The sequence below is a fragment of the Rhipicephalus sanguineus genome, chromosome 2, assembly GCF_013339695.2.
Source record: "Rhipicephalus sanguineus isolate Rsan-2018 chromosome 2, BIME_Rsan_1.4, whole genome shotgun sequence".
Taxonomy (NCBI): Eukaryota; Metazoa; Arthropoda; class Arachnida; order Ixodida; family Ixodidae; genus Rhipicephalus; species Rhipicephalus sanguineus.
This window is the reverse complement of record NC_051177.1, coordinates 97,210,992-97,236,281: the sequence shown is the minus strand read 5'-3', so window position 1 is coordinate 97,236,281 and position 25,290 is coordinate 97,210,992. Positions and strand designations below refer to the sequence as shown.

At 46.3% G+C, this 25,290-nt stretch overlaps 1 protein-coding gene across 1 annotated transcript in view; it reads right to left on the bottom strand.

The window, feature by feature from the left end:
* The window catches only part of LOC119381770 (Down syndrome cell adhesion molecule-like protein 1), a 156,760-nt gene that overhangs the window by 85,947 nt on the left and 45,523 nt on the right, over positions 1-25,290 (bottom strand). Inside the window, exons 5-12 of the mRNA XM_037649535.1 lie at positions 21,055-21,336; positions 19,876-19,956; positions 11,584-11,991; positions 10,654-10,812; positions 9,404-9,691; positions 5,307-5,426; positions 2,643-2,819; positions 1,460-1,607 (exon numbers count right to left, since the gene is read on the bottom strand). Coding sequence (XP_037505463.1) covers positions 1,460-1,607; positions 2,643-2,819; positions 5,307-5,426; positions 9,404-9,691; positions 10,654-10,812; positions 11,584-11,991; positions 19,876-19,956; positions 21,055-21,336 — 1,663 coding nt within the window. The remainder of the gene's footprint in view (positions 1-1,459; positions 1,608-2,642; positions 2,820-5,306; positions 5,427-9,403; positions 9,692-10,653; positions 10,813-11,583; positions 11,992-19,875; positions 19,957-21,054; positions 21,337-25,290) is intronic.

Sequence of the window (25,290 nt, the reverse complement as noted above, 5' to 3'; positions counted from 1 at the left end):
CTCCACATTCCCTCTCCCTCGACCCTTCCCCCTCTCCCTTCTCCCATCTCCCTCTCCACTACCCTTTCCCCCTCTCCACTTTCTCTCTCCCATTCCCCTCTCCACTTCCCCTCTCCCCTCCTCCTTTCCACTCTTCCACTGAAACACTGGCTAGACATGCCGAAATTCTCTCCTGCGCAACGCCGCGATGAGCACCAGCGCATGCGCGTCCCCTCCCTCTCTTTCTCCTCTCCTACGCTGCCCCCCTCTCGCACGCCTGCCGACTGCGTTTCCCGCTCGCCCTGTGAGTATTAACGGCCAGGCCAAAGGAAGACAAGGCGCGCGTAGCGTCCCTCTTCGCGTTCCACGACGCGAGGTCGGTAGCATGCCCAAAGAACGCCAACGGAACGCGATCGTGCAAGGGCTCCGGCTTCGCATCGCCTCATGGTCCCCTTTAGCGGGAAATGGTGTAATTTTTTATACCTTGTCGAGTTACAGCTAAGCTGAATTGTTCATTCCATCACTAGCAACGCGGTGCACTTTGCCGCACGCGCCTTTTATATGAGTAAGTAGGTGGGCTGCAGATAAGTGTATCGCACTATAAAAAAAGAGAAATTCGGTCTTAGGCGCGCAAACCACGATGCGGAGTCGATCGGCAATAAACAACGCGCTTTGTTCGATATCTCCAAAAGTGTGCCACATAGCTGCGTTTGATGGAGTGGGAGCAACCACCGCCTTTCTGCGGCACCCCGAGACGAAGGTGGCTATCACAAAATGGTTTTCACGGATGAGGCTCTGGTTAGAGGGGAAGTTTTGTGAAGTTGTCAAGCGAACAAAGAGTACACCATACGAGACCCATTCATTCGCGTGAGGAAGCAAATGTTGCATGGACGTAGGTTCATAAAACAAATAAATTTCTCAAGGTTGCTTATATCAAACACGCATGTCTGAACCTATTTGGTGCCACGTTTTATTGGTCTGGTTCATCCAATTCTTCTCAATTTATGGTTGTGTGTCAAACTGCGTTAACTTCCATCCTATAAGGAACGCGTAATCTCTTACGAATCTCGAAAATGGCGGTGCCCTGATGACCGTAGTTTAAGACAAGTACGTAGGATTCTCAGTCGAATCTTTGAAATAAATGCACCAATAAAAGCTGTTATAGCAATGACGACATACCGCGTATCATAACGTGAGTGGGAGGTTACGTGATGACGCAAGAAGGGGTGAATATGGGTGTTACACAGGTCTCCTAGGAGTAAGACAATCGAATAAGTGTTACAGCGAGAAACACACAGGTTCAGGTTAACCCTTGATGCACTGTGTGACGCTTGAACCAATATGTTATGAGCTCTTCTGTGTTTACGTTTTATGCACGAGGCATTTCTCCTGCTTCCTACATGGGACATTGGTAATATCGCGTTACTAAACAGCCAAGAGAGAGCAAATAAAAAACAACATGTAAATGCAATAAGCTTGCCTTGATATGTAGCGATGATCGAGGATCATGTTGTCCTTCTTCCATGATATTGTGAGTGGTTTTTCTCCGAAGGCTTCGCACACAAGCCGGGCTTGCTCGCCCTTGTTGACGCGAAGAGCCTGGTAGCTTACTTTGAAATGCGCGGCCACTGTAGAACAAGAAGGTTCGGTCATTTAAAGCTTACTCTTGACCCTCAGTATTAAGCCAAACACAGCAGTGGAAGTTTAATTTGCGAGATTCGCTAACTTTCCTGCGCGACTCCTCATTGCTTTATTCCCACTAATGTTCCTTGTCCTTCAATCTAGCTTGTATAGCAAGTATTGTGAACAAGAAAAGAAAAAGAAAACGTTCCTTGTCCACTCCCTGTTCAAAAAATGCGAATGCACAGTAAACTCTTCAACACTTTGCTTGGAGTAAGCCAGTGGAGGTGTGTCAAAAAACGCTCGCAAATATTCGAGAACATGATGGGCTGCGTGCGATTCTTGAATGTCCTGAAAACGAGATAGCGCATTTTCTCGCAGGAGCGGTGCCTATGAAAGCAGTTATAAATATGAATCTCTTGTTCACGGTCGAAATAAAGCCTTTTTTGTTCGCAATAACCAAGCGATAAATACAGCAGCGCACACCTTCTCAGTTTATGAGACTGAATGACATTCGCGGAATCCCCTTTATTACTAATCCCGATCAAAACCAAAGATTTTTTCAGTGAAATTCGCCCCTATCCAGTCAGAACGGAACGCTTTTAAAGAAAGGGGACCACCAACCCACATTGCAAAAAAAAAGAAAAGACAAAGATGAAGCACCAGCGATACTTTGTCAGACATTCGCCTCACATTTGTTACGTAAGCGAGCTATCTCGTATAATTACCGGATCTCTTGTCCGACTCAATTTCGAGTAACGAAAAAGAAAAAAAAGGATCAGAAGCGAGGTGAGGAGAGGGTCGAACAGAACGGCCGTTTCATTTGCGAAGATGGAAATGTAATCAGGTTGTGAAGAGAGGCGTTGCCAGACTGCCGTGGCTCAAAGTCGTTTTCGCTGCGCAAAAAATAAAACAAAGAAACGAAACTGCGTGCAAACAAAATTTAAACGAATCTAAAAAGTAAGCGAGGCAGTTTAATATCGTCCGAGCTCACTCATTACGGTGCGCGAACATTGGGAGCCACTGGGAACGGCGAGACCCACCGTGAACCGAGAGCCGAACGACGGTGCTGATTCCCACGCCGATTCCGTTCGTCGCCTCGCAGAGGTACTGGCCGGCATCCTTGGGCTCGACGTCGTTGATAATGAGAGAACCGTTTTCGAACATCTGCATATGATAATTGCTGATTATGGATTTAAACGCCTTTCCCGCATCGTCTCCTGTAGTGGCCGCAGTATGGGAAGGGAAAGTGGGCACGCAGGTAAAAGGAGCGGAGGATTCGGTAAGCAGAGAGGAGAGAGGAAGAAAGAAAGAGAGAGAGAGAAAAAAATGGTTAGATTAGAAAGGCGGACAAAGTGGATCTTACGTCGCAAGATACAGTGGCAAAAGCAATATAGAAGGTAGTATAGATAGCGCCTGCGGTGGGTGGCATTCGCTTGTGAACGAAAGAGCTAACGCTCATAAAGAGAATAGTGCATAATTTTTGTGTTGTTGCTTATAATTTCAGCATGTAAATTTTTTTAGGTCTTTATAGGCTGACAAGTACACATCGTTTTTAATAAATCACGAGATTTTATTACGCTACGGGGGCGTCGTTCCAAAGCGGATGCGTATTGAGCGGAGGCAGGAGACCAGGGTTGATTGCCTAATCGTGTATTTTTTTTTTTTGCTTTGGCTTTTTGTCATTAAAGACCCTCAATGTACAGCGATGTCGTATAGGGGTGATGCGAGCGAGTCACGCTACTCGTAACGATATCATCTGAGAAACCCGACCATAACACCGGCCCCTATACAAAACAGCGGCTTCTGCATGTTCGTGACGACCCTCATACGATACCTGTACTACTTACGAATGGAGCTCCCCCCCTCTCCATCCTTCCAGTCGGGATCATCGTTCTGTCATGACGGTGTGCGATGTTAAGTGGAGATAAACGATGGCGTAGCCACTATCGACCGTTGTGCAAGCATGACGTCGTGATACTAGGACAGTGTCCTTCTATACTTGCTGCCATTCGTTGTAATGATACGTCGGAGTTTTTTTGTTTTTTTTTTTCGATCGACAGTGCCTATCAGTAGATCATTCCGCATTGGCTGGCTCTACAGATGGATAATTGTGAAACGCATGCGCGTTGCACCAGCGCGTATAAGTAGGATTGCGTAAAACGTTAATATTCCTGAGTAAATCAATGTGGCGGGATCGCGCTCGGCTCGTCCAGCTATCCGACAGAGTCTGCCGTCCACGAGATCATTTGTGCTTTAAACTGGCGCAAACACAGTCGCGTCAGCTATCCATTTATGATCAAAATGTCTACGTGTGCATATCGACGACGCAATAGCGCCGAAAACACTATTTACATGTCGGTTGCCGCAGAAAGCTCGTCACTTTAAAGATATTAACTGAGCAGAAATGTTCTGTACAAAAAGAAGCTTGCAAAGATACGAAGCTGGGCCCGTCGACAGGTTGTTGCTGTTCTTTAGTTATTGCATAGATATTAGAATTTAGGCTGCCTTACTGCTGGCTATTTTCTTTAGTTTTCAAGTTTTAACTGCCAATTTTCGCACACGTACGTACGCATTGCCCGAACAAACAACACCTTAAGTTTGCGAAAGTATATGCAACAGAGAACACAAACAGAACAAACCAGACAAGGTGCGTTCGCGTTAAAGTTTGCGTACAGCTTTAACAAAGACAACCCTGCGCACTGTAACACACGTTTTGTCTTGAAGTAGTTCTGACGTAAAGCACATTACTTACAAAGTTCCTAAAACGAGCAGATCAAAGCAACATAGTTATACTAATATCTACAAATACACTCTGATAAGGCTGTCAAGGGACATTTCTGTTTATCCAAGCGCAACCGCAGTACACCTATCACAAGACTGATTAGGTCTTATCGTCCTCTTTTCCCGCCCTGTTTGGTTACTCTCTTCTTTTGTCCTCTACTGCGTCAATTAAACCATTGTTATGATTCGCATCAGTGAAAATGATTACTGAGCCATTTCTAACTTTCTGCCTATTTCCTTATTGCACAGGAGAGTTGCCTGACGCCTAGTAGTTCACATGAAAGTCGAGTGAGTATTTTAGCCAGCTTAAATACATTATAATTACTGTAACCTTCATGTTACTGCTGTTCATTAGATACGTTAGATACTCGCTTTCACTCTCAACAGGACGTGTGCGGCGGGAAAAAGGCAAAATACTGAAGATATCCTGCAGCGTGGGCAGTTTGCTTGTCAAAGCGAGATTCAATGAATTTTGAAGTTCGAAGTCTTACTGCATCAGAGGAAAAAATATCTTCCCTATCGTAGCCTGTGTCGCTGATAATCAGAAAATTTCGACCTTGAGAGAAAAAAATTTTTGTTTCGCTCAAATTGATGATTCAGATGGTGTTCACGGACAAGACTGCTACAACGATCAAGTGGACGGAAAAACGGAAGAGCTTGCATAGATTTATGGCTGAAGCAAAGCGATTTGACACGGATTTAGGCTGTCTCTTGTGTTCACTTGTGTTGACTTGTGTTGCCTCTTTTGTTCGTAAGACCGTGTTTTTATATTGAAATTAGTGCGCCCATGTCCTCAATATTTTAAAAACTTTTGTAAATACCATTCGCGCACCGTTTTGTGATGTTTCCCGTCCCTTCAAGTACATTAAAGCGTGACTACCGAGGATTTTGTATATATGTGCTTGAAATATGTGATGACTCACCGAGGGCTATTTTCCATCGAATGAGTGGTGGTGGATGGCCCTCCGCTTGACAGTCAAAAGTAACCCTCGACCTGACGATGCTGGACTTGTCGCTCGGTTCAATCTTCCATTTCGGCGGTACTGCAAGTTGTAAGCACGGCAAGTTGAAACATAAGAACTAGGGAGAGAGCGAGAGATGCACGTTAGTAAATTCGTGGAGATTAACCGGAAGAACCATTCGAATTGCTACCCTGCACAGGTTAGAAAGATTAAAAAAAAAAGAAAAGAGAGCGACAGAAAGAACACACGCACACGATCACTGCTGCTCCCAGTATAGGATAGCACTTGTGTCTGCTACATGCGCGTATGCAGGATGTCTATCTAGAACATTCCACAGACGGGATAGTCTGCAGCCTCTTTGGTACAGTTCAAATGGTCGAGAGATGTCTTATCTCTCAAAAAAAGCACGAAAAAAGACCTAAACTTCAATATGTAAAAAAAAGCCATTTCACACAATATTTCTTTATATCTTTATGCTCGACTCGATGACTGAGCTGCGTACGCAGAAAAAAAATTGTTTTGACTGAAGTGCCACAGCATTCTATTGAAGTAAGAAAGATTATTGCTCAGTGTAGACGGGTTGGCTTAGTGTCGCACTCTGGAGGGATAACAGTCCACGAAGGTTTAGATTGCAATATGGGCTGTGGCGAATATCTGTTATCTTGTGATAAGCACCGGCCGCTGAGTGATAGACCCGGGTGAGGTAATGTCACTAGAAACGCCATAAATGACGTTATACTCGCGAACATTTGTGCTTAGTGATGAAGCATAAACTGCAGATGAGAAGCCCGTTCAAGCAGATCAGCTCTGAAAGAAAAAGGCCTCGGTATCATTCGTCTTATCCAAACCAGGGGAAGAGAAAAATTAGACGGGTTACCGCAAGCACTGAAGTAAGACAGACTATCCCGCAGAGTGCTAAATATAACTAATATTCATGCTTTGTTTTCCTTCAGTGCTTTGGTAAGTTTGAAACTATAGCATATAGAAGCAACGATTGTTGATTATATGTTACAAGACATTGAAAACCGTGTCAAGTTTTGTTGCGCTATACGGGCTGCAGGAGCGCACGTATTACCTAACCTAACCTCACCTGAGTGAACCAAATCGGCCCTAATTCATTTGCATAAAATATGTCCCCGATACAGCAAATCTACACCCGGCGCGCCGTTTCTATATGTGTATTAAAGACAATAATAGGGCACGGAAACTGAAGGAAGTGCTTCGCAGGAACTTATCGTAACCAAAAGCACTTAAATTTCACCATGTCACAAAAGAAAAGACATGATCCATATGGCGTAATCACTGCCTTTTACATACACATAATACTTTCCTAACCACACCGGCAAACTTTTCCGTAATTTTCTTTGTTTTCGGTAATCTAAGAGCAGCGAAATAACTTTGCATAATCCGAGCTCGTATGCGCTTAGAAGGACGGCATTGTCTAGCTTTCTGCAAGTGCATTACTTTTTCGGTATCGCCAGCGGAGACTAATCAGTGAACTTATGCAAGAAAGTTTGTGGCTGAGTTCAAAGGGTGAATGACACACAGAATGTTATTTATGTATCAGGGCTTTTCTATTCAGAGCTTCGCTTTTGTTAACTCAGCGGTCTATCGCGCAACCCCGAAGCCTAATAACGGCATTTATCTGGGACTTCATACATATTGCAACAGGTTTCATCCCGGCTCGCAATGCAGTACTAATTGCGAGAACAGTGCTCGCGTGGGACTAATCACCGGGACAGAACTTCAAGTAATTAGATCGCAAGAGACACGTGCTTCATTATACGGCATTTAAAAACCAGGTATATGCAATGCGGGCGATATTTTTACGGATAATTTTCTTTTCAATCTTGCATAAAACGCTAACATGTATTTAATTACTGTAGCTTCAATCTTCCTTTTTTTTATAAGATTGCTACCCGGGGAACGGCTTTTTAAAGCACAATATTAAATTAAGCCTTGACCGGGTTTCCCGACAGCGCGGTGTGAACTTACGAATCCTATTTTTTTCTTCTGCTGTACAAACAGCCAGACCTTCGTTGAAAGAACAGGAAATATATCTGCGAAATGTATTGTTATGTCAGACACATTTTCGTAATGCAAAAGTGACGTGAGCCTGTTAAATGACTTCTAAGAAAAGTGTATGTAATGGAGCATTGTAACTACCCTCCATGGAGGAGTAAACAAGTGGGTAAAGACACTGCTTTGCGTGAAGAGAAAAAAAAGAAATCTCAACAGCCACTCTTACGAAAGGGCAGCGTATGGAGAATATCTCATTAAAGTGAGCGATGCGGTAGCGACAGCGGCAGAATCATAATTTCTGCGCTCCTCTGCCAACGTAATAATGGTAAGTACAGAAATTCGGCAGTGTTTGACAGAGAGTGAATTTTGCGAACATGGAGTTTTTCTCTGTTTTAAGTGGAAGGTCAGTTTCCACATAAAATCATTTTGAAGTTCTGTCAGCTTGAAGGTCCGAACAATGTTCGAGATTGTTTAGCTAGGGACCTCGCTAATACTAACGGAGTCTTGGACGATTTGTTAAGATTTATTATAAAAGAAAAAATGAATATATGCTAGTGTGTGTGTGTGTGTGTGTGTGTGTGTGTGTGTGTGTGTGTGTGTGTGTGTGTGTGTGTGTGTGTGTGTGTGTGTGTGTGTGTGTGTGTGTGTGTGTGTGTGTGTGTGTGTGTGTGTGTGTGTGTGTGTGTGTGTGTGTGTGTGTGTGTGTGTGTGTGTGTGTGTGTGTGTTGGGGTCGGGGTGATCTATACGGCAACTGAATATACTGAACTCTATCGCGGATAGCGTACAGGTCATTTTTAGAAACGCATATTGAAGTACAGTAGAAGTAAAGTTTACGTGGGTTATGATTAACGGGTCAAGCGTTGCGGCTGCTTGTAATGGTTCGTGACTAAAGTGGAAATGAAAACAGATAGAGAATACAGTTAGCGCGTCTTTACCGGCTATTCGTGGCTGCTCCACAAAAATAATTATCATTTTTCTGACTATCACCATTGCTGCTGCTGCTATCGTGACTGGCTACTGCAGTTCTGACGTCTTTATTGCAAACACCTTTCGTTCAAGGATTCTTTTCAATGTTATCACGTATAGTTTGTGCCAAATGCGAGGTCTGCAGCACTAAGGAAGGCCTCGATCATCTGCTAGGCCGCTGCCCTCGATTTGTCTCTGAAAGACGAACTCTTTCTGATGCGATGCGACGATTGGACGATCGGCCGCTCTCCGTGCAGATGCTGCTGGAGCACCGTCCCCATCGCTCGGCGGCCCACAAGGCAGTTAAAGCACTACAGGCCTTTGTGAACGCCTATGACTGTTGTACAGTGCCACCGCCACATACGTGTCAGCGCATTTATTGATCATTTACTTTTTTTTCTCGCTCCCCCCCTCTCTCTCTTTGTCTCTCCCATTTTTGCACTCCCCTTCCCTTTCCCCCGGCGTAGGGTACTGCTGTCTGGTTAGCCTCCCTGCCTTCTCCGTTTTGTGTTCCTTCCTTCCTTTCACGCTCGATGTTCTTGCTTTTCCTTCATAAAACATGAACAGATTCCCTATTTCTATGTATTTCCACCTTTAGCAATCATCGTTTCAAATCACTCGGCTTTTCAGGCTTTTTATCACAAGACATTAAAACGCGGGGTGCTTCCTCAGTTGGAACATCATTATAGTTTTAGATCATACTTCTCACCGTTTTTTTGTAAACCAGGTAGAAAAAAAAATCACACGGTCTCTTATGCACTTTCTTAAGACGACTCGAAGGCGAGAGGCATCTTTTTCTTCTTCTTTTTCTTCTTAAGTGTGCTTTTGTACTGTGTCCGAGATCGGCCTACCTTTTACCAAAGCGACTGGGTCATTTGATGACGTCATTACGTGACGTTATGACGACGTCTCAAATTTTTGTGACCTGTGACGTCGTGATGACGTCATACGGTGACGGCATCACGTGATGATGACTTTTCGCATCACTCGTGTTTACGCCGGCGGTCACTTTTCGCGCTTGATGAGGCGTCTAGGCTTTCGCGTTAATATTGTACCCGCCAGCACTCACCGAATACGACAAGCTCGGCCGTGTGGTTCGTGATTCCGCCGTCGTTCTCCGCGACGCAAGTGTAACGCCCGTTGTGCGCACGGCCCACATCGTTGAACACTAGGTTTGAGCCGAGGTCTCCCAGCGATGCCTCTTGGATGTTCAGCTGGGTCTTGCTGAAGGGCACGCCGTCCTTGAGCCACCAGATCTTGATGGGCGTGTCGCCAGAGCGGACAGAGCATGTGATCACCACCTGCATTCCTTCGGCCAGCGTCTTGGGAAAGCTGAACGGGTTCAGAACCGTCTTTTCTGCAAAAGGGGCGATCGAGAAGCAATGTTAGCGCTACGTATCCCTCTTGGAGAGGAAACAAGCAAAGCGAGCCTCATTTTTCACGTGCTTAGGGCAGCATGTGGTGAAGTGTTTCTACGCTAGCTGCCCTCTCGGCCGCTTGACTTCGAACATATATAAGTGAATATGACTTTGTGGCGACTACTTCCCCAACGATGTGGCGGCTACTATTAACAAGCTTTTCATTTCTGCCCTTTCATTCCAATCCCACAGAGCTTACATGCAAGTCTCCCCACCTTGACGATAATCATGATGATGATGGTAGCGGTGAGGATGACGATTCTGTGTAATGGCATTTTCTATGGGACGGTGCGACGATCAGTAGTCACGCAGGCTGTTTTCTTTTTCTTTACGATATAGGGTTGTTTAATTTATTCCGTTTAGGCGTGCTATCTCTATTCATGATATCTCTAATTATGAGTAACCAGATGGCCTACACCCACATTCTTCTGTGCTACCTCGATCTTAATTTCTTTATTTTTTTCTCTCTCGGTACAAGCATCTATTACTATGCCACGCTGTTATCTATATCGGTAACGGCTCTGGTTCAGTCAATCAATCAATAACCAACCAATGGGGAGCAATGCCACCCCGCCACCACGGTTGTCACTACGCGCAAGTAAAATCTTTATAGGGACATACACGCATGTTAGTTCTAGTCGGACGCTGAAAGCACGTCATTACAAAGTCACAGCTCAGGAAACGAAATGGCGAGTCATTCTAGTTCGTTATTATTTCAGTTCACGGTTCACGCTGCTTGTCACATGGCAGTGATGAGGCATGGTACGTGGCAAATGACTGTCGGTTTTGTCGTTTGACAGAGTGCCATGTAACGATGTGCTCGGTTATCTTGGGCAGTGCATCCGGGTGCTTCCACTCCCCTGCAAATGAAAGTAACCGAGAAAAACGTGCTTATACTCACTGATTATTTTTACGTTAAGATCTTTGCTGTCTTCCTGCTTAGGGGTCGCAGCACGGCATGTGTAGACGCCTTCGTCAGACTCCCGCGTAACGTCAGTGATGACAATGGTACCGTTTTCGAAGGCACGCTGCCTCTCGTTGTGTGGTAGATCTCTCCCGCCTACAGAGAGGCCACGAATGGGAGAAAATAAGGAAATAAGTGGGTGCTTATTTCGTGGCAACAGAGGAATTCGACAGTGCAAGAAGACGTTGCTACGATTTTCGCTTAGACACTGACAGGCATGTCACAGACTGCTACTGCAGGACGACGTGCAGTAAACCATGTTCAAGGTTTTCTTCGAACCTACGTTTTTTCTACGATCCTCAAAACGTTTTCATATGCTTCTTCTCATACTTCAAAGCTCAGGCTGCATTAATGCGCCCAAGGGGTTCTTTAAAGGCAAGATAAAGCTTCACAACAGCGCTTGCGTACTTATTAGAAACCAAGGTGGTTGCACGGAAGCTTTGTAAATGACGCACAGAGACTGTGTGTTCGTGAAGTAATGTTCCATTTGTCTCGGATGTAATGCTCTAGTTATTTAGCTAATTTAACTGCCTTTTGGCTCTTTCCGCTACACAACTCTGAGCGAAAATTGGAAAAACTACGTATGTTTCTGTACAGACAAGGAAATTTAAATGAGGCGTAGGTTCTGGCGAAGAGATGGTAGCTTGAAGAGATGAAAAATCCTTGCGCACGGTGTGTAGCTGAAGCCCACGTTTCGCCAAGCGGTCTTGTATGCCTTGCAGCCTTGAAGAAGGCAGGACCACATGTCGAAGCGTCGGCTCCAGCTACATCCCGTGTTCAAGAATTTTCAGCCGGCGTGACATTTCCATACTCGTAAGAATGTCTCAGACCGCATACAGACTTTCGATCTAATGAGTCGTCACCGACCTCGACTCCACGTGACTTTCGGTGCTGGGTGTCCCGTGTACGGGCAGTGGTAGACCAGTGTGGTGCCCGACGTCACGGTCAGGTTGGCCATGGGCCGCACTCGCGGCGGACCCCGGACGTCGATGCGGTCTTCATGCCACACGGTGCCCAGGTCGTTGGAGGCCTCGCACCGGTACAGGCCCCCGTCGTCGCGCGTCGACGACGTCACGTTCACGTAACTGATGACATCACCCGCCGAGCTAACGAAGTCACCGTAGTGCACCCTGTGGCTCTCACCCACCATGCCTCCGTCCAGCGCCCATGTGACGCGCGGTAGAGGGTTGCCAGAGGCCACGCAGCGTAGTGAGAATCGCTCGCCGAGATCGACCAGCTTGTGCGCGAACACCGCCTTCAGCTCGGGAGGTGTCTCTGTAAAGGCAAAGACAGGTGACTATCACGCTACTAAATACTAGCACTAACGCAAATGTAAACTTTGGCAGGTGTTATAGACAATTTTTCCGCAGCTGATTTGTTCATTCAAAACTAGATGAAGCCACCGCACCGTGGCCGTCCCCCTACCGTTGGCCGTCCTCTTGCCGCGGCCTTTGGAAGCGCTGCTCAATATGCCTTCATTCACGTCGCGTCGTCTGCTCGGCGTCCCCATAGCGTCCCCAAAAGCGAGCAGACGGCAGCGCCGGAAAAGTCAATATGGCGGCACCTGTGGATGCAGTGTCCTTCCGCCTCCAATTGATCACGTCGTCGTCCTACGCATTACGTCGCAAGGTTACGTCGTAAGTTCGAAACCTACGCATTTATTTGCTTTATATTTGCGTCCTGAAGCTTCCATAGCAATGTATTCGACGATATTGTGCAGTGTTTCCGAGATTCACTCTCGTATAGTCTCGTAGACAAGGCTTAGCAGGCATGGCTAAGTAAACACACAGCTGATCTCAATAATAAAGACAGAACATACCTGACGCTTTTTCCCCAGCGTGAGTTGACACAAAGCGAATATTTATTTATTGCTGCGAGGACAGCGGGCGAGAAGCAAGCGCGAGTTCCGATCGAAGCGGGTGGTCGCGTCTGCATACGTGCTGCCATGCTGGCTTGTAACCCCAGCTACTGGCGGTTGCTAATACAACAATTAAAGGCGTGCCTCATAGATGCGAAGTGCATTAAACATATCACTTATCGCTGTGAGTACGCATCAAACAAACGCAATGCCTCAACGTTATCAACTTTGAGGCGATTACATGTTGAACTATGTTTTGCTGCGCAAGCATGTGACTTGTTTACATCCTGCTGCAACCAGCTTGTGTGGTACGGCCATACAGTTTCATACAATACTTACTAGAGGGAACTCTGGCGCTAGTGTCTATGGGAGCTACAACGCATGGCGCTTCAGCCAGCATGGGAATGATGGGTATAGTACACAGATTTGTCTAAACCTCGTTCTTTCGGCTCCGTTTGGCTCCGCGTCGCCCGCATCCGCTTTGTCGCAAAACGAAGTTCAGCAAAAGTCAGCAGTTTCACTTCACCGCTTTAACTTCTTTAGGCTCACCTCTTCAAATCTGGTCACGAAGTTCACAACGATCCATTCGTTTATCCGAAAGACAACCAAAACATAGCAATAAACAAAGCTACAAGTGCTTTCGAAGCCCGCAAGTACGAAGACTAGGCAAATCCGTGTACTACCCATCATTGCCATGGTGGCTGAACGATCGCAGCGCCAGAGCCCCTCTAGTTAATTTTAGGAAACTCTATGGGTACGGCCACGGCCGCTTCGCTGGCCCGATGCGTTGGCTGGGGCAGCTGGCTACAATCACGTGATGAAACATGGCAACGCCCGTGCGCCGCTGCGGAAAATTGTCTATACTCTTATAACACAAAAAGGCGACAGCCTGGCTGCATTCATGTAAGTTAAATGAGTCGCAAGGAGGAAGTACATGTCTTTTGCATTTAATCGGCCCTTTGAATGCCTCTTGCGAGCACTTCTGTCTGTGTATGTCTTTTTCAAAGGTGTTCACACTTTAGCGAAGTACAACTACGCGTCTGTAAAACAATACGCGCGTCTACGTGGCTGCACCCTCTGTTGAACACGAAGATGATGATGATTATAAAGGCAGTAATATAAATGATATTTTGCATGGTGGTTTCGTTCATACAAATTGGCAAGGAAGGAGAGTGAGAACAACACTCCTTCTTCAATGAGTCCCAAGTCGTCACTGTCAGATAGAAATATGTAACGTCGCAGAGTGGTTTTAAGTGATCAATTGTACCCGTAAGTGCATACGTAAGAGGCAAATATTCGTGTTCCTTTTCAGATGATGACATTATAGAATTGATTCAAATCGTGAAGGCATTTTCGAGGCAATCGTGACGGTTGAGGTGAATGGAAGAGAGAATATAAATGCTCACCCTCTGTAAATAAGGACGGAGCACGAACTGAATGAAGATACAAGTGCTGCCATCTATTATCACGTGCGAAAAGTGTGCATAAATACTATCACCTTTAAGCTTTGGCAGCCTGATGATGTGATCAAAGCACCTCTCCTTATTTGTGAAATTTTATGATATGTTTTCCGCGTTCACTGTTTACTAAATGACAGGCAACTGAAGGAAGGTGCAGATCACAATTCGAACTCGCGATTATCCTCAATGCGGGTGAAAATCGTAGAATTATTAAATGTTATTAAAACTCTGTTTAACAGACTAACAAAATATACATTCAGATGTCTCTTATTCATGTTCAGGTGTTACCATTCAACGCAAAAATAATTGAATGGTAATACCAATCAGCCCCATTCAATGCAATTTTTGCAGCTGTATTGAATGGTATTGCCATGCAATTTTTCTGAATCTTGAGACCTACAAATTTTATTCTGATAACGTCCACTAGTTTCTTATTTATTAGAACATAGATGAGACTTTTTTCAAATTATTCAAATTACATTATTCAAATTAGATTATTCAAATTACAGCCCTCAATAGAGTGTAATACATCACTGAGACGGAAACATTTGACGCGCTGTTAAAGTGTATGACACACATGCACAGCAAACAAAATTTTAAAAATGAACCAAGCTTTCCTTGAAACATCAAAATACGTTTCCATTTTTAAATATGATCAAACATTGTTTCCCTAATAATTTGAACATAAACGAAAATCCTAAAATAGACGCGTCTAATGATGTTACACCAGCTGCGTCGCAGCGTTTTCAATAGTTATAGTCGCAATAAAAAAAGCAAGAACAAGAACAGGCAATCTCTTGCAGCCGGCTGTATTCAAGCGCGATCATTCATACTGCCTCCGTCGTGGATGCGACTGAAAAAAAAAGAATGTACTAGTCAGTAGGGAGACATTATTTCATTCAACTGAAAAACTCACTTGAAGCATCGTCGACACACCCGCCTTCAACAACCTCATGCGCCGAAAGGAACAAATTGGCGAGAGCGCAAAGGAGGCGCCAGTGAAACGCAAAGGGAAGATGCGGAGAGCGAGAAGAGAAAGCTTCGGCGCGGACGAGCGGCAACAGGTCTGTAAAGGGGATCGCACTGAAGAACACAACTCAGCAGCAGCCACTCCCGAAAGGTCCCGACTCTCTATGTAGGCAAAACTGACACACGCACACACACGAGCAGCGAGTCGTCCAACACGCCAAGAAGAAACGCATCCCGGCTCCGCCACTGCGACCCGCTGCGCCGACAGAGGGCAGATCTCTTGCTCCGGCTCTTCCTTCTGCGCCTCAAGACATACGGTCGCGACAACACGACGGGGGCGGGTGTTCTCTCGCCTGCGAGCGTAGAAGACGGGTAAGGGAAGGCGAGCGAAGCGTGTGTCTGTCTCTTTCGAGCTTCCCGCGCGGACCACCACACCGAGCCAAGGATGTTGCACAGGCACCGTCTCTCTGAGGCGTGTCCTCCGAGACACGCGTTGCCTGTTCCACTAGTCGGTCTCGTTCTCTCTTTCTCTCTCTCTCTCCTCCAGACAACGTTGCGCAGGCTCTCCTTCTGAGGCGGGAGTCACCGTGTACGCCTTCACTTAGCTCATGCCGGTCTCTTATTCTCCTTCTCTGCAGAGCATCTTGAGGAAGCGGAGCGCGCAGCGCGACGCCAAATGAACACGGCGGAGGCCAAAGGCCTACGTCGGAGACGTGATTAATGGGCCAGCCAAGCGTAGCCGTAAAGTCTGCGTGCCCCCTTTCAGGTCTCGCCTTCCTTCCTTCCTCGCTCTGGCAAAGGGAGGGCAGAGAAGAGAAACAGCGCCGGGGGAAACAGTGAGTGTGTCCGCGGCGCTGCTACAGGCCCGGTTATACCGAAGATTGATATTGCCTCGGTTTCCTTAGCGCTAGGCTTGCCGTGGACAAACAGACGCGCCGCACGGTTCCCGTAGAAGGAAACGTGGAAGGTAGTTGGGGAGAATCATAGGGAAGAAAGGAAAGAAGTTTGAGATAAGGTTTGTTAAAGTAACAAAGCGTGACTTGGCTGAGTTCGACTCGGCTTTGTCTTCGTCCGCGTGCTTGCTTACTTGCTTGTTTCCGTGTTTTTGTCTTGTGTGTGTTTTATTTCGCCTTTCAAATTGATATGAGCATAAAAGTTAGGAAGGAAAAAAAAAGCAGGACTAGGCTGAGAAAAACACTCGAAACTCGGAAGTAGCATCGAATGAACCGGCCTGGGTAAAGTTACGGCGAGATGCTATAGAGAAATATATAACGATTGAGACGCGTGTGGGGTCCGAAGGTAATTTACCGAAGATATCGGTGCAATGCTTCAGTCGGATACTAAACCAGACGCTGCATTATTTGGAGTTCGTACCCAGTGGACACATCCGAGGTAATGTTTTTGAACTAATGAATTGGCAAGATAGCGCTGTTTCACAGCCAGGAGCAAAGCTTTTTGAAGGGCTGAGAAGCGCCGTTTTTCTCACAGGCTGCAGCAGTGAACTTGGGGCTTCAAAGTACAGCAAGCAGTTGATTTTCAATACTTGCATTGCTTGGAAGCACGTAAAATACACAAAACACTTCTTTTTAAAACTCTCCGCCTACGCCCCTGCATGGTTGTTTAAAGTAAGGGGCGCTCCTTCCCCACTGTGCACTGAGTGCAATGAAGTTGGGGATACAGACCAATACATCTAGTCCTGTAAGCGCTTTTGCTAAGAAAGGGAGAGTCTGATCGACAATATGAAGAAAGGAGGGTTTCCCCGCATATTCTGCGAAGAGAATGTCTTTCAGGAAGGTATGCGAATGATTCGCAACAAAGTGGATGCTATTCTTTTACGTTTTCTGAGCGAGACAGGTTTAAGCGATGTATGGTTAGACATACTGCAGGAAAAGTTTTCTTCCCCCCCCCTCCCTCCCCGGTGTCAACGTCATCACCACTACCACTATGCCTTTTTAACGCTTGATAACCCCATAGCGCATTCAATGTAAAAAATAAAACACTGCCTGATTTACGAATAACTAGACATGATAAAAATAATCAACCTTTATTATCTGTATGGGGGCCGGCTGAATCTATCAGTAACATTGAGTTCCTTTTTTTTTTACATGACTTTTGCAGCACTGCCATAGCGCTCTGAAGCGACCACCTAAATATGTCCACGTGCCAGGGGCACGCCACTCAGTCAGGTCACGCAATTTCGACCCAAGGTACAACGCTTGATTGTCGTCGACCGGTCGCCCCTGTGCATCAGGAATAGTATTTCCCAAGAGGCCTCGTTGCTTGAGACATCTACATATATAAGTGTATTGATCTGGTTTCTTTGAATTGTGCACAGCACGTGTCACTGAATCGTTAATCGCAATGCGGGACAATCAATTATGCACGGCGGAAACATTAGGACTCACTGGCGAAGTTTCGATGAAAAACACAGGGGCCAACCTAATCGTGGTACCGATAACGCCGCGTCATTCACAACGGGCGGGAAACGTTGATTTGTTGCACCGACGTAAATAGGGGCTGCTGTCATGTTTACGAGCACTATACCGCGACCCATATTGCAAATCATGTATGCAAATCTGCGGCGCGGCAGCCGGCCTAATTATGGCGACACAAGAGACCTCGCTCGTATTAGTTACTAAGGGGTTAGCGTTTGCCTTAACGTGCTGTGTGAGTTGATTTCTTATGTGGATATATGGATAACTGAATAAGGGAGCTAAATTGGTTCATAGGAGGCCTTTTATAGTAAACAGCATTGTAGGTAAAACCTTACGTGCCCTTTAGTAAGTAGCCGTATTGCCCTTACAAACGAGGCAGTAGGCAGCCTTCACTCGGGAATCTTTCTGGAAGGCCGTATGAGTGGTCGCGTTTGCTCAATTCCTAATGATTTATGCAACCGCAAGGAAATACACGATCAGCCAGCGTCTCGTTTCCATTTTTTTTTTTTGGACTAACAGTAGGGAATAATTCTTCTCGCAGAATTTGAACTGTTTACCATAACCATCACAAATAACAGGCAGTACTTTGCGAAGCTCGGACTTTAATGTATCCTAAAAGGATTAATGCGTGTGCGCGCTTCGAACAATCCGTTTACCGTGCGTTGTCTGCGAGCATTAATAAGTCAGTATAGTAATGTGTGGCAGGTATAACGAAGGAGTATTTCATATTGCAAGATGTTGAACTTCCTGTTTAGAAGCGATATAGTATTCACGGCGGATATCGAGGTCTCTCCAGTCGCTCATTCGAACAGAGTGATCGATAATCGACGTTAGAGGTTACTGTGTCACCTCAAAGAATGTCGAGGAGGACAGAAAACGACTGCTTAGTTGAGAAAGAGACAAAAAAAAAACTGTTGGAGTAAACAAAAGCCCGGGAAGCGACAGTAGAGAAGCGAGTAAGGGCCATCAGGAGTCCAGGCAACGTCTACGGGTGAAAACGTGGTGGTAAGAGCGAAAAGCCTACAAGCACCATAAAAATAACGTAGATGCGAGAGACGATGGCGTCATCGCGCGACGAATAAGACAAGCCGAAAAAAAGAAGGAAGTCAGCAATCAGGCAGGTATGATTTGATGAATCAAATGAGGACGGTAAAAACGACATCGAGAGTAGAGACATATATGAAAAAATCGAATAATGACGTGGGTATCACAGAAAAAAATGCTGGGAAGTATAGTGTATACAGAAAAAGAAGCCGGCGAGTGATCAGAACAGCAAAGAATGCAGTAACAAATCATTGTTGAAAGGAAGCATACAAAAAAAGGGGAGCAAGAAATAAGGAAAAGTGTGGAGCCAAGGCCAAGTAGAAGAGAAGTAGTTAGGGAAGGGAAAGAAAGAGATGGGACATAAAGAAAGGGAAGAAGGAAAAAATGGCCGAAGATTAAGATGGAAGATGGAGGAACCGTACTTATAGATACGGCGATAAGAGTGTGCGCGTGTAGCCTATAGGATGGTGGGCTGAAAGGAGGCGGAGACAAAATGGCGGCTGTTATAGGCGAGCGACTGGACGTTCGACAGCGCTGTGGCGACATGTCAAAGGTAATGTGAGGAGACGCCAAGATAAGGGGGGGGGGGGGAAGGCCCCCATTGCTTCGTTTCTCAAAAGGAAGTCGGCGCGGCCTCTCCTCAGAGGCGCCTGTAATGAGGTTGAACAAACTTGATTTTCAATCGGTACCGCTTGTGCGTCTCGCCGCCGCCGAGGGAGCGCAAATACCATCCCTCTCTTCTATCCCTCCCCTCTCTCTTTACCAACACCCCTCCCCCCCCCCACTCACTCACCCTCTGGCAAGCACCCGCCTGTGCTCCCTACTGTGCCGCCGAATTTGTCGCAAAAAAAAAAAAGAAAAGCTTGTGCGCTCGCTCCCAAGGCACGCGTTACCTCTTCAGTCGGGATAGGGACGCAACGACCATTCCCTATTTTTCTTGACAAACGCGCCGCCCGCCCTGGCTCTGCATTCATCCTAGTCACGCGCAAAGGACATTTTTTTCTCTCTCTCTCTCTTTTTCCTCTAAGCGTTCCATTTGATTGCGCTGTTTCTTCTAAAAGTCGTGCGCTCGTTTTATTTTGTGCGCCATTCTGTCCTTTTTGTCCCCCTGAATCCCGTTTTTGAGCAAGAGTAAACAGGTCGATGTGGGAAGACTGTTCGTTGTGACGAATGATCTAATACGGAATGGGAAAAGAAGTCGCGCTATACGAGCGAGTATCAAGCAATGAAACGAACCTTTCTGCCTTCTTTCCTTGTAGCGACACGTTTACACGCGGGATAAATGGTGGCATAGAAAAAAGAAAAAAAAAAGCTGAGATGAAGGGAACCAGCGGGCGCCAGGCGACGCGTGAGTTCTTAAGGGTCGCGAGGCGTAAAGAAGGAGACTGATTACCTTTCCTCGACTTGAGGTAGCTGTTCTGGCCGTTCCAGCGCCGGCTGACGCGATTTTGCACGCTCCGCTTTGAGTGGACTTCTGCGTGGGAAAAACGAGGCAAAAATGAACATTTTGTGTTTAGTAAACAGCACGCTTCGTCGAAGAGGACCGACGCAATGCAAAAAGACGAATGCCAAGAGACTATGCCGGTTTACGGCTCATTAGAGTAGCATGTAAGTTAGGTATGTGACGCAAGCATACGTAGAAAAAACACGTTACCAATAAAAAAGATTTCTTGTAACGGAATAAGACGAATGTCAATGTTTATCTTTCATGCTTATTTCCCTACTTTCAAGACTTGAAGGTTCTTCCATTAGAATTATATGTTGCTCAAGAAACGCCGCCCTGAAGGGAAGAAATAAAACCCATGGAAACAACCTAAGTAATGTTTCTATGTATTGTAAATGTTACGAGTTATAATATCTGGGGTTTTACGTGCCAGAACCACCATATGAATATGGGACACGCCGTAGTGAACGGCTCCGGAAATTTCGCCCTTCAGGTGTTCTTTAACGTGCACTGACATCGCACAGTACACGGGCCTCTAGCGTTTCACTTCCATCGAAATGCGAGCGCCGCGGCCGCGATCGAACCATCGACCTTCGGGTCAGCAGCCGAGCACCGTAACCGCTACACCACCGCGGCGGACAGGAAATGTTACCAACAAGTATAGCATATTCCCATCTTCTCCACAACGTTGGACCTGATATCCTCATCGTGTCAAATGTATTGATGGTGTGAGCCGCATTTGCGATGTCGATGCACTTGCCTCAATTACAGAATAATTTTGGAGCGCAAAGCTGTTCTGACACCTGAAGTACATGTACACTCTAAAGAAGAGAGAGTAAAAAGGGTGTCTTTTCGTTTCACAGCAATAATCGTTATTTATCTTGAGTGCGTTTGCTTACATTATTGCCGCGCTCCTGGCACTTCCAGGTCACGAGCATGTGCGTTGTCAGTGTGACATAGCCTTCATGATAGGAAAGTGGCGAGCGCCGTTTATTCAAGAAAGGAAACGCAAGCAGGCCAGATGACAATTATTGTTGTGGGACAAAAAGACACCCTTTTTCACTCGATCTTTTGCTAAAAGTGTGTGTTCAAACTGTTATCAAAAAAAAAAAAAAAAAAAACCCTCACCGCGCAGCCGGAGCTGGGCGCTGGCCTGAGCCGTGGCATCCCCGTAGCGCACGAAGCACTGGTAAATGCCTGCGTCCTCCCGCATCACGCTGGCTATGTGCAGTCGCTGGTCGTCCGAACGCAGCGACACGCGCGGAGGGTTTGTCTTGAGGGGCGTCCCATCGTGCACCCACCAGGTGGAGGCGACCGCTCCACGGAAGCCACGCGCTGAGCAGTTGAACGTCACCGCTCGGCCGAGGTCAACCCTGGCCTCCTCTGGTAGCACGATGACACTAGCATTCGCTGTATATAAAGACAGAGAGAAATTTTTAGTGAGAGCATGAAATCAAGTGTGTCGTAGTCGTTAATAAAGAATTCTTGCAAGGGTCCAGGAATCTGCATAATTAGCACAGCAGTCTATGCTGCAGTCTATGGTGCGTTCAAACAGTGATGTCTCTGTAGAAAGATTGGTCCATCTCCTTGTAGACCTGTTGCATGGCAGAAGCTGATTCTGCACAGAATTTCTCCGTTTCTCCAAGCTATGTTCTTCTGGCTTCCTGAATTTCTGCAGGTGCCTATGGGAAGTCTTAAGGTGCATGCCACTGCAGAACACATTTATATTGCCACTCGTTTGAACATGCCCTTGATGCCAGTCTTGTGACAACCTTCGTCATAAATTTCAGAAACATTGACGATTGAGCCTGTTGGTACAAACTCCTGTTAGTTCTGAGAAGCGCTAGACGTTGAGAATGATATATTACAAGCCTTGTGCGTTTTGACAGACAATAGCATAGTTTGAACTCGATTCAACTTTCACATTATTTGTTTGTGTGTTTGCTAAAGCCGGTGAAGAATTGCTGCGCACTGTTAACCTAAGAGAGAAGGAGTAGAGCGACTGAGCATGTGATGACTGCTTAACAGCGAGGAGTGATGCTTGGGAGAAAAAAAATAAGAAGAGACTAACAATATCCCTGCTTGTTTTCATCTTATGCAGTTGTAATCAATGTGTCTCTCCTCGACGTCTTTTAAGGCAAGTCTTAGACGCCTCGTAAAAAGCGAAAATTGACGGCCGGCGTCTCGCGGCGTCGGAGACGAGTGATGCAAAAAATCATCATCACGAGATGACGTAACAGATCCTCAAAATTTGTGACGTCACTATGACATCATCATGACGTCACGTGACGTAACGTCACATGATGCCGTCATCACATGACATCGTAACTTGAGCGAAGGTAAGCCGATCACGGAGGCAGTGCAAAACCAGGTGAGGTGCCTCCGATCCTGGAGGCAGTGCAAATCCACTTCGGGTGCACAAAGCTTTCCAGAAGGTGGCGCGGCAGGATCAATACATCTAATACATCAAATGAGACGAAAATGAGGATGGCTTTCGCGTTCGAGCCGTCTTAGGGGAACACATAAGGGACCTTGTGAGTTTTTCAGCTGTAGTGTAGGTAATTGTCTGTAGGTTTTGTCAAAGGGATATTCAGCTTACCCTCACAATTACCCTCACGATGAACGCACAGTTTGCTCTCTCAGTTATTTCATCATCACTCGCGACTGTCTAATGTGCCGCAACAAAAGGATTACTGGGGAGAGGGCGAAGGGTTCGGAGTATATTTACAGAATACGTTGTTGGTCGCTTATGCAAAGAAGAACGTGCAATGTTTAGAACAACTTTAAACAGTTGGGCTCAGAAAGTTAGTTAGAGAATGCACACGGTTGGAACAACATTCGCGCGAGAATCCAAACACCTGCAACGCTAGACAGCCTTCTTCCACGCCACTCAACAGAGTTTTTCCTTTCGTACGCATTAACGGTAGAGTTGATGCAGTAACCGGAACTTTGTATTTCGCGACGTTTTCTTTTTATTAGAAATTTCGCACCATTAGTTAATGAACCGGAAGAGAAGAGCCGCTCTTAAATATAACCTTGGCGGGCGGAAAAGGTGACGCGTAGACTAAAAGTGCGCGATTCAAATGTGCGCGGAAGCACGGAGCGCCGCTTATTAAGCGCGATGCACTCGACGAATAAAAAAGCGAGGAGAATACAAAAAAAAAGGAAAGAAGGGATAGACGCTGTAATATTCGGGAAGCTCGCGCGCGCGCGCAGCTCAGCCTCGTCAACAATCACCGAAAAGATTCAAAGGGTCTAGTGTGGCGTCGCTTCATCATCTCCCACTTTGCAACCTTTTCGCTCACACTACTGCGGCGCTGTGAATTCGCGCTTGATTCAAGTACTCGCGACCCCATTCGCCTCTCGCATGCGGGCGCGCGCGAAATAAAACCGCGCCACGCCCCATCGCTCCGAAAGCGCCCCTTTTCAATCTTTCATAAACTCGGCGCGCGTTCCCGCCACATTTTTTGTTTGTTCGCGCGCTTTGAAATGTTTAAAACGCGTGGATCCCGCATTGCGCGAAGTTTAGCGCATTCATAGTGGCTGTGTACAGAGTGCATATGGTATAGGGCGCGTGGCCGCAGCGGGAGGGTTCGGTGGAATGGCGTCTCTTAATTGGGAGGGATTTAAAATACGTGGGCGTACGCGTCACATCCCGATGACACCAAGCTTTACAGCGCCTAGGGGCTGCACGTTTCTTGATTCAGATGTACTGCTTGTAGAAGGCAAGTCGGTGGCAGTCACTCTTGACTGAATTATTCTATTAGGCGTTTGAGTCAAAACCGCCGCTGAGAAAATCAGTTCCCCTTACAAGATATCCTATGGATTAATGCGTTACAAATCTAGGAATCGAACTTAGTAATCATATATTTCTCTTGAAACTTCCGCTCTTCGGATTTTGCGAAGGTTTAGTGTGTGACGCGCCACCTGAAGATGATGACGTCGGTGAGCGTATTTCGCAGGATGCTACAGCAGATTAATACGAAGCTATAAATATTGTAATGGTACTTTTAAGAGAATGCATGTTTTCAGTGCGAGAACTACATGTACAAAAGCTTGGTGGAGGCCCAAAGCTGTGGCTACATGACATTGCGTTGACGCGTCCTGGCTGGTGCTTAACGCAGCCGCAATTCTGAACACGGCTTTACAGCTATCGTTCTCACTTTTGTGCTGATTATCAGTAAAAAAATGAAATCGACATGACGTAGTTATTGTTCACTCCACAGTGAGAACTACAAGAATATTGCATGAAGTTTGATACGTCCGCTTGGACCATAAGGAGCGATTGCTCTTAGAGTGAGTGAGTTTAGAACCTGAGAAATTACTGAACTATGTTGACTTTTTATAAGATGATGTAGTGTGTTTCTCGGCCATGCGCTAATCAAGCCGCCGTTAGTACGGTTTCGACGTGCGGCACTGTGCTCAGATACCGTAGATATCGTGTTAGAGAAACGGTGGAAAACGCCGCCCTAAAGCTGTTGTTAATAAGCAGATGCGAACTGCTCAAAGTGGCGAGCTTGGGTGCATTTTAGCACCTGACTTAAGTGATCACACGTGTGCAGGCGGAAACGTGTCACCGTTTAGAGTCGATGCATCTGTGCTGTGTTTAGCAAGAGGACACTAGATACTGCCGTAAAATGAAGTACACCTCCGCTGCGATGATGAAAGTCTTGTTCCAGTCAGTGTCGCGATTACAGGATGCCGCGTACTCCGCTAAGCCGTTGGAAGCGACGTTCTTCCTTGATAATTATAAACTTGTTTCTGGCGGTTTTCGAAATTACCGCGTTCACCGATGTATACATACTATCAGTTTTGGCGGTTGTTTTGGATCAGCGCTCGGAAGCCTTCCGTTCATCAGCCTAAAGTAGAACCTAAATAATAAATTTCACGAATCGAAGTAGGATTGAAGCATAAATAACGGAAAGGAAGCTTACGTCACCGATGTAAATTCGTCCTCTTCTGGCGGTCCAGCTGCCTGGAAGGCTCTAACAAGGATTGGGTTCACCGCGCACTTTCCACTAGCTGTAGCCTACTGCACGTGACACTTTTTTTTTGCGAACTAAATTGGCCGCATTAATGGGGTTGGATGGTGCGGTGGCACGAAGCAGTGGCGACGAGAATCCCGGCCTCCAACCCCGCCAAGCGAGGTTGCGACCAGGCCAGTAATTACGGGCTTGCGAAATTAAACCGCTGACCCTTCCCTTCCTCCCCATTCACCCCCTCCCGCCTCATCTGTTTCTCACATTCTTTCCTCGACAGAACTCTCTCTCTCTCCTCTTTCTCATTCCTCCTCCCTTTCTTTCATGTCCTCTTCCCGAGCTCCGTGTCCGCACCTCCACCCTTGCGCATATCGCGCACTTAAAC